Source organism: Brassica napus, chromosome A10 (assembly GCF_020379485.1).
Source record: "Brassica napus cultivar Da-Ae chromosome A10, Da-Ae, whole genome shotgun sequence".
In the NCBI taxonomy this organism is placed as follows: domain Eukaryota; kingdom Viridiplantae; phylum Streptophyta; class Magnoliopsida; order Brassicales; family Brassicaceae; genus Brassica; species Brassica napus.
This window is the reverse complement of record NC_063443.1, coordinates 6,506,910-6,527,909: the sequence shown is the minus strand read 5'-3', so window position 1 is coordinate 6,527,909 and position 21,000 is coordinate 6,506,910. Positions and strand designations below refer to the sequence as shown.

Below are 21,000 nucleotides of genomic sequence, written 5' to 3'. Positions count from 1 at the left end.
TACTAGCACTATTAGATGGATGATGGAACTTCTACTTGGAGTTGTGGTTGCTCAAAAGAAGCGTTGCTACTCTCAAGATGCAGGATAACCATGTTTAGTGTGTGAGATGGATCACTATAGTGAGATGGTCAACGTTCTTATGTTGAACAAAGAAAGCAAAGGAAACGAAACAAGCTTTTAAGCTAAAGTTTTTAGATTGATTAATCGTTAAACTGAAAACTTATCTGATTACAAGATATTAAGAAATAGCATGTACCTAATGTTTAAGAAAGCCCTAATCTTAACCCAAACTTGTATGTGAACACCAACTTCTAATCCTAATTGATTTACATTAATTATTTCTATTCTTGATTCTAATTTTCTTAAGATTCTAATTTGCTTACGAAAACCAAAGTCTATTCTAAACTATTTTAAACTTAAATAAAAACTTATTTACACTTAAAATAAGGCACATGGACATCGTAAATCTTCTTGGGACCAGTTTAGACCAAGCTGGCATGTCTTTCTATTTCATGGGCCGATAAAGATATTTGTTGATCATCTCATTGTTGAGCTTGTCCAATTTCAATTCTAGCCTGGCCAAGTTTTTTCCTCTCGCTCATTTGGTTATTGAAAATTCTCCTGAAAATCCATTTCCAGCAATGATTTTTCATCTTCCATTTCCAAGCCATCTCTCGCCCATTTCTACAGTCAATTTCTCAATCCTTTCTACTTATCCAGTACATTTCCTGTTCAAGCATGTTTGTACATTCCATTTCCTGGCCAAGCAACGATCCTCCACACTATATGAAGGTGGTAACATTAGCCTTTTTCTTCTCTCGATCCAAAACTTCATGAATCAAGCCTATAGATCTCCCTTTAGCCCATTAAACCTTGCTTGAGTCTATTTCAGTCTATTATGTCATGCATTGGCCCATTGTCTAGCTGGTCCATGCTTTGTCGTTAAACTCTTGAAGTTGACTTCTTAAAATTTAGACCAAAAAAAAAACTCTTGAAGTTCAGGCTAATCCAGATCGGACCAGATATCAATGGCCATTAATAGATTAATATTATTGCTAGTCATCATTTATAGTTAAAATAAATATATCATACAGTTTTATCGTTTTCATTTTTATTTTTACGGTACTCCGCACAAAAATATTATTTTATTTGTTTGTTTAATTACTAATATTAATTTCTTAAAAATAAAGATATAATAAAACTAGTGTCATCAATTACATGAAACTGTAACAAAAAAAAACAATTTATTCTGTAGTTTTTAAATATATTAAATTATAATTTAGCTAATATTTTACATAAAATAAAGGGAAATACCCTAGTATAGCACTAAAAAAGTTTTTATCACAAATATAAACTCTAAAAATCAAAATGATCAAAAATTTTATTAAAGAGGTAAATATACACTTATACTCCTAGCGTTAACTAATCCAAACCTTACGGTTTAGAGTTAAGAGGTGGAGATTTGGGTTTGAGGTTTAAAATTTTAAAAATAGTTTCAAAAATTATTTTCAATTAAAAAAAGAAAATTTGAAAAAAAAAATTCAAAAAAAAATTTCAAAAAAAAAATTCAAAATTTTTTTTTAAAAAAGTTCAAATTTGAAAACATATAATCTAAAACTATAAAAAAATATTTTTTTTATTTTTATTTTTTTATTTTTTATTTTTTATATATCTAGGGTATTAGTGTTCTTTTACCTATTAAATGAAATATTTTGGTCATTTTCCTCCTTATGGTCTATTTATAAGAATTTCTCTAAAATAAAACGTAAAATATAAATTAATTTTTTTAACAACTAAACATAAACTCAAGGTGTTATAAATTATAATTAGTCAATTATAAATAATTGATATGTTGAATTATAAAAACTAGAATATTAATATTTTAAAATTATTATTTTTGGTATATAATTTAGTGTTATGGTTGGAAATGAAAATTAAAGTTCAAACCAAAAAACCAAATTTGGTGAAATTTATCAATTTGGTGTCGAAACTTATTTAAAAAAGAAGACTTATCTCACCACAATTTATGTACTTTAACATTATCCCTAGTGTTAGTTTCATTGTAACTTTTAATTACTTTTGTAATCATTTTCACCTTGTTTATCTATATTATTTGTACATCAATCATTTTTTAAAAAGTATTAGCTATTTATGATGGGTGAATTTGCGAGATAGCCAAAATCTAGAGTATAATTAGGCAAATGACTATGATTTTGACATTATTGAGTGAATAATATTTTGCCTTCTCCCAAGCCGGTTATACCCCTACTGAAAACAAGTTACCGGTCAAAACAAAAGAAGAGATAACATCATGACTTAATAGATGGATCACATTCACTGTGTACTGTTAACTAACAAATCAAGCAAATATATCCACGTCACATGCTTTCTTACCACGTATATGTTAACTGTGCTATATAAATGTTTTATTTCATCTATAAAAGTACTATGTTTGATAGAAACAAACATAACACCTTCATATGAAACAGAACTAGAAACCTTAAACTCAACTCCACACCTAAATACTACGCTCTAAACTCGAATCTCTAAACTAAAACCCAAATATTAAATCTAATTTCTAATTATAATATTTTTTAAAAATAAAATAAAATAAAGATATATAAAATTTGAACTATTGTTCTATACTATCTAAAATGGAGTGGAGACTATTCTTCATAACTAATGCATTTGTGTTCAACCTTAACCCACCTCCAACCAAAATAGTATATAACACTAATCCCATCCCAACCCCTCAATAATAAACCATATAACAACCCCACCATAAACCCCTAAATACTTAACCTTAAACCATAATCATTATACCCTAAACTCAAATATAAACCCTAAATCCAAATATAAACTCTCAACCTAAATAGAATGGAACTAAATAAATAGCATAATACATATTGGTGAAAATATGAAATGTCTATGATATTATCGAAGAAGTTAATGCTAACTCCATCTTTACCTCCTTCACCTACAAAATACTATACCCTAAACTTTAATCCCTAAACCCTAAACCCAAATATAAACCATAAACCCAAATATTAAAAGTATATAAAGCATTACCATTCTACATGAGGCATATAGAATAGAAAATCTGAAAATGTAGTTACAATCTAAAACTCATCTTAACATATTTCTCAAATATTGATATGGTTATGCCTTCATGGAAGATGGTAATTCTTGTCACAATATCAACCCCAACCATACATAAACAAAACCCTACACGGAAATATAAACCCTAATCCAATGTCAACCCCAATCTTTCATAAACTAAACTCTAGCCACTAATCACTAAACCCTATATGGAATATAAACTTTTATCCAACCTCAAAACTCAATCTTTCATAAATTAAACCCAAATTTCGAAATGTATGTAACATGCATTTTCATTCTACATGAGCATATAGAATAGAAAATGTAACTAACGATATAGCACAATACATATATATTGTCTAAAATTTTGAAGTGTCTATGATTACATGGAATGATGTAATGCTTACACCAAATTCAGGTTGATTGTAGCGAAAAGAAATAAAGATTAATGGCATTAAAAGAGGTGGAAGAGACAAGATAATATGAATATCATTTTCATTCAACATCACACTGTATTATGTTTTATTTGATGTCATAATAAATTATGTTCCATTTACGTTCAAATATATTATTTTTTCATTACAAAATCATATAAAGACTAATATAAAACACATGTATACATCGATACAAAACTCATATCAATGGAACATAAAACAACAAAGAACAAGATTGAACCATTTCTTTCAAGCATCAAATGAAATATAACTTACTAAATAGTACATTATATATTAATAAACGTGACAAATAAGAGAATAGCTGTTCCATTTCTTAAAATAGTATAGAAATACTATTATCCTTCCAGCTCATCATTGACAAACCTGAAAAACACAATGAAAAATAAGTACACATTAGTATACAAGTTGGAAGGAAATGGCAACATATGAGATAGGCTACTAGTATATGAATTACTCTCTGCTTAGGCTAAATGTTTAGTTGTGTCAATCGAAAATAGCCTATGCGAGTAAAGAAATAACATATGCAATTAGAATTATACCATCTGAAATAATATAGAATATATATATATATATATATGGAAAGGAACTGAAGGTCAGATGGAATGGAAAACGAATAATATATTAGTTTTGATACGATTCTTCAGAAATGGCAGAGAATGGAATGGCACGTAACTAGTCTTTAAAACTAAGATTTTCCATTTCAAATAGCACATGTTCCATAAGATATTTCATTTCACAGAGAACTAAACTTGTTTTATCGTAAAAGGACTTTTCATTCTAAAATGACTATCCCCTTCGCAGTAAACAAATGAGTACGACAAACCAAGAAAAGTTCAATCCTAAATCAATTTGTTTGCCTCAGCTTACTAGATCGGACATGCAACATAAACGATGGGTTAGATTTATCAACTTAGAATAGACTAGGCCGAATCTATTCCACATAAGGGGAAAATCATGGAAATAATATAATATGTGGCACAAAACAGAAAACTTACAATATTGCAACAGATCTCAACCTAATCGCCAATATGAAGGAGATGAGGCTATGGTGGTCGTTCATGCCGATCACACTTACGAACTCTAATGAATCTCCTTTGAATTCCGAATCGGCGCGTTCACTTGACGAACCTATGACGAGTGACGAGTTTGAATGGAAGATGATGCCTCCGCAGTGGATGGAAGAGCAATATACGGTGGAATCTGCTGCTTGATTCCGCGATTCAACAAATATCGGCCAGAAACTTTTCACCTTTTCAGAAAGTGACGAAGAAGAAGAAATTACTTTTGGGAGATGTGTGACTTTCTGATGACCACGCATAATTTTTGCTTGGTTGGGTAATTAATAAATTTTTTTGAACTGCAGGTTGCGCCGGTTGCGTTGAAGGCTAGCAGGGTAATATTATAGAAAATATACTCTGTATAAATGTATGGTAGGGCATTTGGCTATGGAGCTAAATATTGTTTTTTTCTTAGCCATACGCCCTAATTTTCCATTTATGATTCTCTTCTTTTTTTTTTCCAATTGTTTTATGTTTTGAAATTAGCTATTGGGATTATGTCAACTCCAAATAGACACCAAAACGTAATTTTTTTTATAATTTATTTCTATTGCAAAACAAAAAATAAAACCATCTCACCAATTTTGGTGTTTTGTAAATAGTGAGTGTTACACCAAAATCAAGTATAACACTATTTATCACACCAAATATTAAAAATTTATTTTATTACATTTTATTTATGTAAAGTAGATTAATATTTTTTCCAGTCTTCATGTGTAGTTAAAAATAAATATATCATACTATTTTATAGTTTTCATTTTTATTTTCACAGTACTAAGCACTAAAAAAATATTTTTTTTTGTTTTTTAATTAGTAGTATAAATTGCTCAAAAGATACCAATATACTTAAATTAGCATCATCAGTTACATTAACACTGTAACAAAAAATAAATTATTCTGTAATGTTTTTAATATATTAAATTATAATTTTAGCTAATATTTTACATAAAATAAATAAGAACTTTTTGCAAAAATGACTCAAAACAAAAAGTCAAATGCAAAACTAAGCCATGATTTTTTTGAAACTTTAATTTCCAATATTCACCTCAGAAGTTCATATTATTCACAAAATGTCATTATTGTTTTTCTTTTTTTTCTCAAAAATGATTATTTTACTCAATCATTCTTATCTTCCTCTTTTATTACAACATTGCAATTATCATTAATACACCAGCTACCATGAACAACCAATTTCAAACGCTAAATGCACTTAAAAATCAACATCTACATCTTCATATTCTTATTTCTTACACACATAAACCATTTATCTTTCAATTCCTCTCTTATTTCATCCCAAAATCCCAACTTTTTATTTCAAAATTTATAAGCTTGATAGAGTTATTCAAATAGATGATTCTTGGTCAAAAACGAGTGGGAAACTCTTATGAAGAAGTTATGCGTGCTTAGAAAAGCTAAATATGAACCTCACAGGATCCAAGAATGATATGTTTTGCGAAAGAATTCTTCTCCATTTAGAAGCCTTCCATAGAAGTCTTCTGGTCAATGCATGCAATTGACTTTTTGTTTGTTTTTTTTATAGAAGACTTCCTAGAGTTTTCCAACCTTTCTTTGTTAACTAAAGTAAATGAGTTTTCCTGGAAATGTTCTCAGATAAACAAGTTAGTTTTGCAATTGACCGAACTGTGTCAAATATTTGAATTTTTATAGAAGACTTAGAGCATCTCCAATGGAGATAAGAGGGTGGTTCTCCAATGGTAGCCCTTAAATTTTTTCTTAAATTTTTTCATATATTACATTTTAGTACTCAATATTATCAGTAATAAATATTATCATTAAACTTTCAAAAATCAATAAAACATTCTATTTGACTGATATTGAAATAAAGTATTTTTGAAAAAGTATAACAATATGTAGTTAAATATAACTTTAAATAGTATAAAAAGTGTTAATAATGTATTTTTAATAGAAATAGTTTTATGAAAAATAACGATAAGTACTAAAATATGATATATAAAAAGTTTTTTTGCAATTATGAGACATATATAATTATAAGGACAAAAGTGAAAAGTAAATAGTGTTTTAAGGGAATCAACAGTGCCCTCTTATATTTGAGGGTGTACTATTCACCCTCTTAAAATTTAAAGGGATAAGTGGATGTTGGAATGCAAAACCCCGTATAAAATAAGAGGATACGGGCTTTTGGAGATGTTCTTATCAAGAAGTATTTTGTCGAAAGAAAGACTTCCCTAGAAGTCTTTCAAGAAAAAGTCAAACTTCTGACATAATTAGGTCAATTACAAAACTAACTTGATTATCCGAGAAGACTTCCAGGGATAAAAGTAGTCCAAAACTAACTTGTTTATCCTAGAAGTCTTTCCAGGAAAATCATCTCTGGTATTTTCGTGAATTTTTTAAAATACAAAAGTAAACCAATATTTACAAAGCAAGACTTCTTAAGAAGTCTGTTGTGGAGTAGATTTTCTAGAAGTCTTCCTCCGTAAATTTGCAATTGCAAAAAATAATCTAAGTGGAAGACTTCCACAGAAGTCTTCCCTGAGTAAACTTTCGTGGAAGTCGTCTAAGTCAATGTTTAATAAAATTTGATTTTCTAAAATTAAAAAGACTTTTAAATATTTTTTTTGTTAAATCATGTATATTAGTCAATATTAGAGATTATGAATTAAATTCATAACTTAATTGGGGAATATTATGAGGTTACCAAAATTCATGTTTATTAATGTTTCTAGCTAATCCAAGAAGACTTATTAAGAAGTCTTATGAGAGAAGTGTTCTCCGTTATTTTTTGAAAAACTTGTATTTTCAAGAGTGTTAAGTAACTTCAAGATATGTTTTTTTTAAGTTTCAAAAGTTTTAAGTAACTTATCAAATCATGTGGTTTAATGTGTCTTTTTAGATCATAACATATACCTCTTAATTTTCATGAGATTTAAATTTCAGTTTTAATTTAAAATTAAATTTCCCGATTAAATTTTAATTTTCCATTTAAATTTTAATTTCCCGCATAAAATTTAAGTTTTCTGAGAAGTCTTCCAAAGACTTCTAATGAGAGTGTTATATGTTTGAACTTATTTAAAGTTTGATATTTTGTGAATTTGACTAAATTTTATTGAGAAGTCTTCTCCCTTAGTTTTAGTAGATCTGACTATTTTTTGTTTTATTGTGTTTTGTTATTGAAGTTGTATCGATGACTTTAATAATGTCAAGTAATTTTTCCAAGATAATGGTGTAGACATGAATATATTTACAAAATTCTTTTCATTCACATCTTTTCAAATTTATAAAAGAATCCACAACTAAAAGAGTACATATATAAATCACAAAATCGACCATAAACAAAACTATTACACATAGAGTTTAAGATCATTCCTACACATAGATAAGCTTGAACTCCACTTGACATCATCCCTTTGTACCACTCTGGGCAAGCTGTGAACATAGCTTGTCTAAGCAGTGAGAATGACATTCATCTTGAAAAGCTGCAACCCAAACGAAATAACATACACGTCATAAACTTTGATAGTCCTCCATGTTCAGGTTTAAGGTTTCAAATTTCTAAAGATTTCCATGACATCGTAAAAAACCTGAAACCTGAAACTTCCATCAGTTTCAACACACTCAGATCTGTTTACCAGATGAAAAGAAAAGTAAGAACTTTAAGCAATAAGATGGTTACCAGATGAAGAAAATTCAGACATGGAGACTTACCAAAAACGCTCAGATCTGTTTTAACTCCACCATCAGCTTCAGTATACGAGACCTCCTCCTCCCCTTTGACACGTTTGGAAATAACCTCCGAGACCTCTTCCTCCAGCCCTGACAGCTCCTCCACTTTGACAGCTCCAGATCTGAAACTAAATCAATGATTCAGAACATAGCTTGGGAAAAAGGTAAAATCCTTAAGTAATAAGAGGTTACAAAATGAAGAAAAATCAGACATGGACACTTATGAAAACGCTCAGATATGTTTATGAAAGAGGAGGCATGGGAGAGGACGTCTTTGGAAATCTTTTAAGAAGTTTTCTAGTGGATTATATGTTAGAAGTCTTCCAAATTCTTGACTTATATCTGAAAAACCATTAGATCCAAAAACGTTGAAATGGCTTCAAAACAAAGAAAAACTTCAAAAACAAAATTTTATACTTAAATAATAAATAAAACAGTCACATTAGATTGAATCTATAACTTTTTAGAATCTAACATATAAAACACACAAATACATATCCAAATGTTATAGATATAACTTTAAAGGAGTGGAATATGAGAACTATGTAATGAACACCTGCAAAAACAAGATAAATTAGTGAGAAAGAAATGAAACAAAAATGATAAATTGATATAAGTTTTGTTTTTTTTTTAACAACAAAAAATTACTTAACTAAGAAACCATCGGATCAGATAGCCAAACCGGAGGTAAGGAATCAACATATAACATAGCTGAAGGAGAACTCCTCGCACCACGTGCAAGCTTGTCCGTCATTGTGTTTTGTGTCCTTGGAATATGTCAGATCTTGAAATTAGGGAAGAAAGTCTTACTGCGGAAAAACTCCTCCATGTATGTAGCAAAAGATGGCAATTCTTCAGGTGACGACACCATCTTCACCAGTTGAGAACAATTTGTTGTAAATACTACTTCTGAGAACTGCGGGGTCTTCATGCACTCCATCACCCAAATAAAGATGACATGCTTCGTCTTAGATTCATTGCCCCCATCATAACATCGTCTGAGTCCCTCGCTCGACAGTACCACCCATGTCCGGTGAAGGCATCTTGCTCCCTCCAGGCCCCATCAAGATAGCAAACTCTTGTATACCCCATAGATTTCCAGTTTGTGTCTTGCTGTAAATAATCATGATGTTGTTGTACCAATAATTGTGCCTCAGTCCAAAGTGTTCCTCCAACCTCTGCTTTACGCAATATTTCATGAGGATACCCATTCCTTTTATGAATTTTTTTTTCATTTCTATTTTACCAGATATACCACATAAACCATGGAAAACAATCCGAATGGATTTCCTTTGAAACCCTTATATTTTCAAGCTAGAATAATATAAAGTTTTGTATTTTCAAGTTCAAAGAGATTAGAGAGAGATATGAGAATTTTAGAGTGAGAAACATCATATTTTTTACAGCCATTTGAGAGGAAGAGAGAGAATATATAAATTTACCAAAGAAGTCTTCTAAACCCTAAATTTACTATTCATTCGAGAAACCTCCGAGAAGTCTTCTAGTGCATTATTTGGTAGAAGACTTACCACGAAGTCATCTAAACCCTAAAATTAAATAACTAAATAAATAGCAATAAACACTTCATTAAACTTAAAAATCAACTTTTAAAGTGTTTAATATACACAAAATTAAATACATATAGGTTAACTTTATTATTATTTCTTTTTAAGTTAAGATTCCAAAACCTAACACTAAAACTAGAACAATATTATATCATATGTTGCCAAACCCTGAACCAAAGAATATCATGACTCAATCTACATTCACCCATCTGTGTTGAAAAGAATTCAGTTTTACTAGATCTTAATTTATATCATTTACAAACGTTTATAATTACATGATTTCAATTTTTCTCCAAAAAAATATTTTTTATAACATTTTAAATTATTTTTAAGATCTACTATATGAGAACAAGACCTTCAAGAAGTCTTCTCACAGAAGACTTATAAATCTACAAAACACTTCATGGAGTTATATTCGTAAAATGCATGTGGTTTTTTGTTTGGTCATATGGGGTTTGTTGTAATTTCACTAGCTTTCTCGGTAACTTTTACATTTGATTGAATTTGAGATTTTATTTTGCACTTAAAATAAAAATTTAAGTCATTTTTGGCAAATTTCCCAATAAATAAACAATGAAAATATAAATTACAAAATTTGAACATACAAACATAAATCCCAGGTGTGTGGTTAAAAAACATAAAATCAAGGTGCCATAAATATAAATACTAAATTATAAATAATTAATGTATTAAATTATTAAAAATAAAGTATTAAAAATATAATATATTTTTTTGGTATATAATTTAGTGTTATGGTTGGAGATTAAAATTAAAGTTCAACACCAAAACACCAATTTTGGTGTTGAAACATAATTAAAAAAGAAGATTTATCTCATCACAATTTATGTAATTTAAAAATATCCCTAGTGTTAGTCTCATTATAAATTTTAATTACTTTTGTAATCATTTTCACCTTTTATATCCATATAATTTGTACATCAATCAATTTAAGTAAATTATTATCTGTTTACAATTCTCTTTTATTCCTTTTCCCAGTTGTTTTATGTTTTTAAATTAGATATTGGGTTATGTCAACTCCAATGAGACAGAAAAAAACATTAAATTAGGTATAGTTTTATATCTAATGGAAAACCAAAATAAAACGATATCACCAAATTTGGTGTTTTGTAAATAGTGTTACACCAAAATTTAGTATAATATTATTCATCACACCAAATATTAAAATTTTATTTGTTACATTTTATTTAATTATAAGTAGATTAATCAATTTTTAGTTTAAAATAACTATATCATACTCTTTTATAGTTTTCATTTTTATTTTCACAGTACTAGACACTAAAATATTATCTTATTTGTTTTCTTAACTACTAATATAGGTTTCTAAAACAAAATAATATAATTAAATTAGTATCATCAATTACATTAGAATGTAACAAAATAAAATCAAGATATTTTGTAATTTTTAAATATATTAAATTCTACTTATTTTTGCTAATTTTACATAAAATAAATAAACAGTGAAAATATAAATTACAAAATATTAAAAATAAACATAAATCAAGGTGCCATAAAATATAATTAGGCCACTATAAATAATTAAAATATTAAATTATTAAAACTATAATATTAATAATATTACTTTTGGTATATAATTTAGTGTTACGGTTGGAGATGAAAATTAAAGTTTAACACCTAAACACCAAATTTTGTGTAGTTTCTAAAGAAGCTAATAATATGTTACATAAAATAGAGGCAAAACAGAAGGCAGGAAATGTAGTAAGGCCCAAAGACAGTCAAACTCTATTCAAGCCCAACACTAGTTTAGCCATTCAACATCTCTGCAACGGTCACAAGAGTTGTGCTGTGGAGCTGGCACAAAAGACAACATCTCTTGTACTGCAGAATCTTTTTGACAGCTTGCTGCCAGTGTGAAACAAGGATAAGATAACCGCATGTGGGTTTCATTAGTTGAGTCCTATTGTATATAAAGCAATGTTAGCTCTCTGTAATCGGTAGCCGAAATGTGTCAATAAACTATTATTCATAAAATCGCTTCTTGTGTTTAGTTCTTCATATGGTATCAGAGCCATAATACCTTAACAGGTGCAACTATGGCTAAATAACCCATATGTCTATCCGTTTCCAGCAAATGTTCATGTTTCTAGCTCAGTTACGATATGTCTTAACGACGCAAACTCCTTGTTGTGGAAAACTCAAGTCGAGTCTCTTCTTAGCAGTCAGAATCTTGTGGGTTTCAACAATGGACGTTATCCAGAGCCCGCAACTACAGTCGTGCAACGAGTTGGTGAAGAAGTTCAAGAAGTACCGAATCCATCTCATGAGTCGTGGTTTTGCACTGAGCAGTTGGTGAAATCTTGGATCTTTGGTATGCTTACAGATTATGCGTTGAGAAGTGTATGTGCGTTAACCACTGCTCACGAAGTATGGATGTCTATTGACAACACCTACAACAGAAGCTCTATTGGACGTAAGTTCGAACTTAAACGCAAACTCCAGCTACTCATCAAGCAAGAAAATTCTTTCTCAACCTATGCTCGTGAATATGAATCTCTGTGTGAGCAACTGAGTTCGATAGCAAAACCTGTATATGAGTCTATGAAGATTTATGGCTTCTTGATTGTTTAGGAAGATAATATGATCCTATTACTGCGGTTGTTCAAAACTCCATGTCTAGGCTTCCAACTCTGACGTTTACAAATGTTTTATTTGAGGTTCAGGGTTTTGACTCTCGTCTGCAAGCATATGAAACAACCGCTGTAAATCCTCATATGGCGTTCAACACTCAAGACACTCAATCTCAGCAAGCGTTTCAGACTACTCATCAACTGAACAGAGGTCGGGGTTACTACAATAACAGATTTGGTTCCAACCTTGTCAGAGGGGTTTCTCTTCAAGGGGACGTGAATTTCATCAACAGAATACATCCTCTAGTAGGTCAAACACACGCCCTACGTGTCAGATTTGTGGAAGAATAGGACACATTGCTCTGAAGTGTGGGAACAGGTTTGACAACAATTATCAGCCAAATGATGTTCCTCAAGCCTTAGCAGCGCTTCAAGCTTCAGATTGTTCTGGTAATGAGTGGTTTCCAGACTCAGGTGCCTCAGCATACATCACATCAACGGCTTCAGGAATTCAGAATGCTACTCAGTATCATGGTCTTGAGTCGATAATGGTGGCTGATGGAAACCATGCTCCGATCATACACGTTGGCTCTGCAAATCTCTCAGTTAGCATGGGTAGTTTACCTCTTAATGAAGTTTTTGTTTTTCCTTCAGTATAGAAATCACTGTTATTTGTGTCTAAATTATGTGAGGATTATCCATGTGTTTTGTTCTTTGATGCTAAGAAGGTTTACATACTGGATCTGCAAACCATGAAAGTGCTACCGCAAGGACCATAGCGTAATGGTTTATATGTGCTGGAGAGTCAAGAGTACAAGGTTTTCTACTCAACTCGACAACAAGTAGCTGATGACTTTACGTGGCATCTTCGACTCGGCCATGCAAGCTCATGTGTTCTCCAGCATCTTCATAGTAGTAAAGCAATAACGCTCAATAAGAATAATATGCATGCAGTTTGTGAACCGTGTCAAATGGGAAAGAGTTTGTTTCTTCCGTTTTCTGTTTCAGAGTGTGTGTCTGTTGAACCTTTGGCTAAGATCCACTGTGATCTGTGGGGACCTTTGCATGTTATGTCTTTACAAGGATTCAAGTATTATGCAGTTTTTATTGATGATCATTCTCGGTTCGTTTGGTTTTATCCTCTTAAACTCAAGTCAGATTTCTATGAGGTCAGTTTAACAGAAAAATCAAAAAAATTCAGAGTGGTGGTGGAAGAGAATTTACAAGTATTCGGTTGAGGCTACCACAACAAGAAATGTGTGTATTAATAGCGACCGTTAAATGTTATGAGTTTGATATAATAGTGTTTCCTAAAACGCTTTGACAGCGCCCGTTGTCGTAGGTCGGACACTTTTGATAGCGGATCTTTTGGTTCGATGGTTTCTATGGAATTGTTAATATTTATACTAATATAATGTTATAATTAAAAATTAAATAAATTATTTGATTAAAAATTAATTAATTGATTAAAATATAATTAATTTATTAAAATTAATTAGAAATTAAGATTTAAATTTTATTTATTAATTATAATTGGTTTACAAATAAAACCAGCTTACACATTAAACCAAAAAACATTAAACCAAATTTGGTTTAATTGTAAACAAAAAAAAACCTTAAAAAATGGCAAAATGCCACAAATACCACATTCATAGTACCACTTTCATGTTTACACTAATCACTTTTACCTTCACTTTTAAGGAAGGTTAAAAGACACTTATACCCCTAGGGTTAACTAATCTAGACTTAGGGTTTAGAGTTGAGGGGTGGGGTATAGTTTTTGGAATGTGAAATTTAGGATTCTAATAAATATATAAATAAATATTAAAAAAATAAAAAATAGTTTCAAACATAATTTTTGATTATCAAAAAGAAATTTTGAAAAAAAAATCAAAAACAAAATTCAAAAAAATATTCAAAAAAAAATTATAAAAGAGTTTGAATTTAAAAAAGTATAATTCGAAAACATAAAAAATAAATTTTATTTTTTATTTATTTTTTATTTTATTTTATTTATTTAAATAATAATTTATTATATATATAGATAACAAGGGTTTAAAAGTCTTTTGCCACTTAATGAAGAATGTATTTTTGAAAATGTCTCTTTCCTTTAGTTATGGTAAAGATAAAAAGTGGTACCATGAAAATAGTAAACATAAAATTTCCCCAAAAAAAATCCCTAACTCTTTGCGCTTCCGCCTCCTTTGCCGCAGAGCTCCACCTCCGCTGCCACCTTTACCGGATCCTCCATTGTTGATGCTTCAAACACGCTATCAGCTACGCCATCTGCTGTCTTCTTCCATCATCCACCATCATGAACCCCTCCACCAATTCTCCTTCCCATGTCATCATCTCACCTACAGAATCCGACATAGCTCCGACTCAACTCCCTTTTCAAATCCGGCTCGTTCTGAGAACATGACCCCGGTGAATATGGATGGATCTGAGAAGCGATGGTGGTGGTGACGAGCGAACGTACCATCGTCTTCTTCAGCCTCTCATGTGTTGATCGACTCTACAAACAAAACAAATAAAATCAGATTCAAACTAATAGAGAGAGACAGAGAGACAGATCCAGCGTCGTTGTCATGTCGTCCTCCAGACATGGCTTGAAAAATCTGCTTTGATTGAGACAAAGATGAAGGAGATGAATGAGGAAGAGGAAAATAAGTTTTGAATTTGTTGATAGAGATTAAAGATTGAGAGAGAATCTATGGAGAGATGAGATTTCAGAAGAAACAAAAATAAAGAAAGAGAGAGAGAGAGAGAGAGAGAGAGAGAGAGAGAGAGAGAGAGAGAGAGAGAGAGAGAGAGAGAGAGAGAGAGAGAGAGAGAGAGAGAGAGAGAGAGAGAGAGAGAGAGAGAGAGAGTATTGTTAGATTTGGTCAGTTGGATTAAATCTATCTAATCCAATGGTAAAGGATTTTATCCGGGTAGATTAGTATTAGTGGTCAATGACAATTTTTTGTTTCTATTTTTGTTGTTTTATCTCTTAGTAGATTTATAAAGTAATTTCTATGTTAGATAATACAATATTATGATTTTATATTTTGGTTTCATCATTAAAACTCAGTTTTTATTTAAATGTTAATGCATGTTATATAGCAATTGAAATTTGTGATATGGTTTAATGTTTTGAGATGTAAAGTTATGATTTGAGGTATATATACGTAAGGTTTATAGTTTAGGTATATAAAATAAAAAGGTTAAGATATAAAATTTGAAAATTAACTTTTGTAAGTATTGGATAATATAAAATTAGGACCTCTTAAATTTAAGACTTGATGTTAAAAACATTAGACTAGACAAAAGACTTTATATGTCGGGTTTAAGTTTTGGGTTTAGGGTATTAGATTTAGAGTGTAGATTTAGATTTAGTGTTTGAGGTTTAGATTTTAAATTTGAGATTATATTTTTTTAATTGATTAAAATTTCAGTTTAAGTTTAAGATTGAAGTTATATTATGAAAAGATTGAAATTTTAAAGTTTTATGTTTAGGGTTTAGGGTTTAATTTTTAAAAATTACAAATAAAAAATACAAATAAACAAAAAATATTTTTATAAAATGAAATTTGTTAAAATTACAACCGGTTATAATATTGTGAAAAAAAAAAGTTCTTAACTAAAATTAGAATTCTGGAATATGATTAGGTTATATGATTATGGTAAAGTTTAAAGTCTATGGTTTGAGAGTAAAGTATGTTACTAATTATAATTTTGGATTTTCATAAAAATATAAATATGTTAAAATTTTGGATTTTAATTATATTTTTGGGTTTTCAAATACATTTCGGTAATTTTAGATATATAATTGCCAAATTATATCATAGAAAAAAAAATCAGGAATCAATCTAGAACCGGTCTGCAACCAAACCGAAACACTCACTCAAACACAATATTCAGAACAATCTGATCACAAAAACAGATGAAAGAAAAATTATGTTATACAAATGAAAAGGCATGTATTGGTTCAAGTTTTCAAGATCACAAGCGTTTTGCAAGTAAACAAGCTGTTGGGAACCATGTTTTCTCTTAACCGAAGAATAAGAAACGTCCAGCTTACGTAGATAGCGATATACAGCAATCTCAACCCACATTTTGATATCTTCAGGTTTAATATTTTCACCCTTGACTCCCATAAAGAAAGACGCTTTCAATGACAGGAGCTCTATGTAATGGCAGATTCTTGTTGAAAAAATCCATAAGTACAAGCAGTGAATGTTGGAACTAACGATAGTATCCTCACCAACAATTCATCAGGCAATCCACTGAGGTTATCCATTTCTTACAATACCCTTCAAGAACACAAAGAAAACAAGACCATAAGAAACAAAAAGCATTTGTCATTCAGACCATTTGACAAGGACTGATCTCAACTAAGACAACGACTCTCGCCTTGTTATGCTGCTCCTCACTCTAATTCAACAAAACACCTTTTAACTACTTAGCAGAATCGAAAACTAGAAACAGAGTGAGATTGGGAAACATACTTCTTTACCAGACCTGGTTTTGGAAGCTTGCCGAGAAATCTGTTTCTCAACATCATTGCTGTCTTCGCCTTCCCGAGACCTGGCACTGAAGAATGCAAATCTGCATAGACAGCAACATCAGCTGCAGATGGCGTCACACCATTTCCCAAGACCTGGAATATGCAAAAAATAAAATGTGCATTATGCTAAAAGATAAACCAAATAAAAATTCATCCTTTACCACTATAGATAAGACATTGCAGTGTAGCTAAATAAACTAATCCCAACTTGTCAAAATGTGATAGAAACGAGAAAATGAAAATTCAATCTGAACAAAATTAAGTGTTGGTATACAATAGCGTAACTGTCATAAACAATATATTCTGATACTATTAATACTCACATTTCCTGTATTGTACACTTCAACAATTGTGGGATAGTTCATCAAATCATGTCCATATACTCCTGCTTAGAATGGTTTAGAAAAAAGGAAACATCGTCATCTAGTAGAACTTGGTCTGTCCATGATGTTTCAAAGTCAGGTACCTTTACACATTGGGTTGAAGGGTTCGTTGCATCAAATCATCTTACTTCCATCTTCAGCTCTGCAACATAAAATGCCATTCGAGGTTTTATACAACAAGAAGTCAGATTATTCTTACTTGCGAGTCTTTGGCAATGCTTGTTGTCCATGCCTAAGACCATATTCAGCTCATAAGTTTGAACCAAGATCACTTCAATATATTTTTCTTGGTTACAATGCGGACTATAAAGGGTATAGGTGTTTATATCCGTCAACAGGACGTGTCTATATTAGCAGACATATAATCTTCGATGATGAATTGTTTCCTTTAACTGGGCAGTTTAAGCATCTGATTACGAAGTATCCTACTGTGTTACTACAAGCTTGGCAACAGGCCTCAGTCATTAAGCTTAAAGACAGTCAAATTGTCAAGAATCTGGTGGTACTTCCTTCTCCAACACATGATATCATTCCTCAGGATAATCCCATGTCTGAAGCAAATGTTCCGCCACCACCCTCGCCAGCTTACAATAATTAGCAAGAAATTTCTAATAATGAAGCAGAAGTGATAGCTCAAGAAGTGCCTAACATCCACCCAATGGCTACTCGTGCTAAATCAGGCATCACTAAGCCTAATCTGAGGTATCTTCTTCTCACAATTCCTGACTACCCTACTGAACAAAATTCTGTTGTAGCTGCGCTTAAAAATCGAAGATGGACGAAGTCTATGACGGTTAAGATGGATAATCATTATGAGAATCACACATTTCCTCTTGTTCCATATGAGCCGTCTATGCATGTTTTGGGGAGCAGATGGGTATATAATCAAACTTTATGCAGATGGAACCATTGATAAATTTAAAAGCAGAATGGTTGTCAAAGGAAATGATCAAAAGGAAGGCATTGATTATCTCGAGACTTTCAGTCCAGTTGTTAGAACAACTACAATCATAGTGGTTCTTGGAGTTGCAACTGCTAAAAGTTGGTCAATTACGCAGCTTGATATTCGGAGTGTCTTTCTTCACAGAGACTTACATGAAGACATTTACATGAAACAACCAGCAGACTTTGTGGATCCTGCAAAACCAACTCATGTATGCAAACTAGATAAAGCTATATATGGTTTAAAGCAGGCACCACGGACATGTTCAGTGGCGGACGTAGAACTACTATTAATCGGGGGCACAAAATTCTAATCAACTCATTTAAATAAAAAATGTTTCATTACTAAAAAAATTCCTTACAAAATTATCTTAGGAAATTTCATATTTTGGATATCCATTTATTATATTTCTATTTCCAGGATCACTAGATAAATTCTTTAAATCATTTCTAGAGTTTTTTTTTTTTTGAGATGACAAATCATCTTTAGAGTTTTCAGACGTAAATGCAAAAAAAAAAAATTAGGCTTGAAATATTTTCCATTAAAATTTTCTATGAAAAAGAATTTAGTACATTACTATAGTTTCTACGTTCTCATAATTTCTTATTACTTAAATCACATAAATCAAAATTTCATTTAGTTTTACGGTTAAACTTTTACCTTTTAGTTTCTCTCTTGAACTCGTCAATCTTTTTGTCTGCGGTGTTTAAATTTTTGTGATTAGGGAGAAGACATAGAAAAACCTGGGTGTAGTTAGTTCTGGGTGTAGTGTAATTAGGTAGATTTCAACTTCATTATTATTTCCTTTAGCTTTTGATTGAACTTTTTAAAACTGAACTTATATTTATTTTGGGCTACAATAGATTTATGTCATATAATAATGTGTTATAGATTGTTTAAGCTGAAAATATAAAGCTTTGTTTCTTGGCCAATTATTACATAACTATATTTAATTAATATACATATAATTTTTTTTTAAGTAGTGGGGGGCACGTGCCCCCGTAGTCACCTATGTACATCCGCCCCTGGGCACGGTTTGATAAGTTCAGTACGTTTCTCCTGGAGTATGGTTTCTCGTGTATCAAAGTTTATCCTTCTATGTTTGTGTATCATCGTCAAGGGAAAACAATGGTTCTTTTGCTGTATGTTGACGATATAATATTGACAGGAAGTGATCCGGAGCAGTGCAAGCATTTGATGGCAGCTCTCAGTTCTCAGTTTTCTATGAAGTATCTTGGCCATCCACATTATTTTCTTGGGATTCAGGTTGATACAACTGAGAATGGTTTGTTTCACAGTCAGAAGAAATATACTGAGGATATACTGCACACTGCAGGGATCTATGACTACAATCCTATGCCAACACCGTTACCTCTGCATATGTTTCCAAACAATGCAACAGCTATGAAACTCTTTCCTCAACCTTCTTATTTTTGAAGTCTTGCTGGATAGTTACAATATCTAACGTTGACAAGACCATATATACAATTTGCAGTCACCTTCATATGTCAGAGAATGCATCAGCCGACTCAATCAGACTTCAATTTTCTGAAGCGAATTCTTACGTATCTTGATGGTACATTGTCGTATGGAGTTCATAGCAACAAGAGACAGTCGACAGTGTCAAGGTCCTCTACTGAGGCTGAGTACAGAGCATTAGGAGAAACAAGTGCAGCACTTACATGGTTAGCTTTGCTATTGAAAGACTTAGGCATTCCTCACGATGATCAGGCTTTGCTATCAGCAGTTCACCTAACCACAAATCCAGCCTTTCATGCTCACTCTAAACACTTTGAAACCAACGGGCACTACACTAGAGAAAGAGTGGCTCTAAGCTTCATTGAAACGAGGCATATTCCAGCCATTCAGCAAATAACTGACATTTTTACAAAGTTCCTTTTGCGTGCATTGTTTGAAAGATTGAGGGACAAACTTGGAGTTGGTTTGCCAACCATCTCAAGTTTGTAATTTTATTGTAAACTACTCTTTTACAAGTTCAAAACACTGAATATACCAATATAAAGTTTTAACTTCTATTCACAAATTTAAGATCAATATTTTTAAACTTATTCACAAATTTAAGATCTAAATTTAAACTTATGCCACTAGAATAAAATTAAAAATGACATTTAGTAAAAAAATTTATCTAAATTTTAAATATCTAAATAGAAAAAAATAATTTACATGGTACGGGTCAGAATTTTTCTTGATCCTTAAATTTAACATGTTTCATAAAAGTAACTAAAGTCAATTATATATACATAAATCCAAACACATATTATGTAAGAACTTACAAATATATAAATTATAAATAAAATTTCAGTTTCTGTTATATAAAAGTTTTTTCAAATAAAAACAAAAATCTCGTTTTTGAAAAAGGAAATTTGCCCCAATAACCATAAAACAAAAACCCACTATCTAACCAAAAACATCATCTCTCTCCTTATTTTTCTTCCTATCTCTCTCTAACGTCTTACGAAATATCTAATTACTTTTTTCTTTTTGGTTATTTGGCAAATAAACCCTTTTGAAAATGTAGATTAGAATTTAGTTTGTATAAAACACCTAAACCCCCCCCCCCTTTATTTCTCTTCCTATCTCTCTCTAACCTCTTACGAAATATCAAATTACTTTTTT

The 21,000-nt window shown here is 31.0% G+C and overlaps 1 protein-coding gene across 1 annotated transcript; it reads left to right on the top strand.

The window, feature by feature from the left end:
• The first annotated feature begins 19,374 nt into the window (after window positions 1-19,374).
• On the top strand, window positions 19,375-19,800 carry LOC125578960 (uncharacterized mitochondrial protein AtMg00810-like). The gene has a single exon (XM_048742119.1). It carries the CDS (start codon window positions 19,375-19,377, stop codon window positions 19,798-19,800), a length of 426 nt encoding a protein of 141 aa, XP_048598076.1.
• The last annotated feature ends 1,200 nt before the right edge of the window (window positions 19,801-21,000 follow it).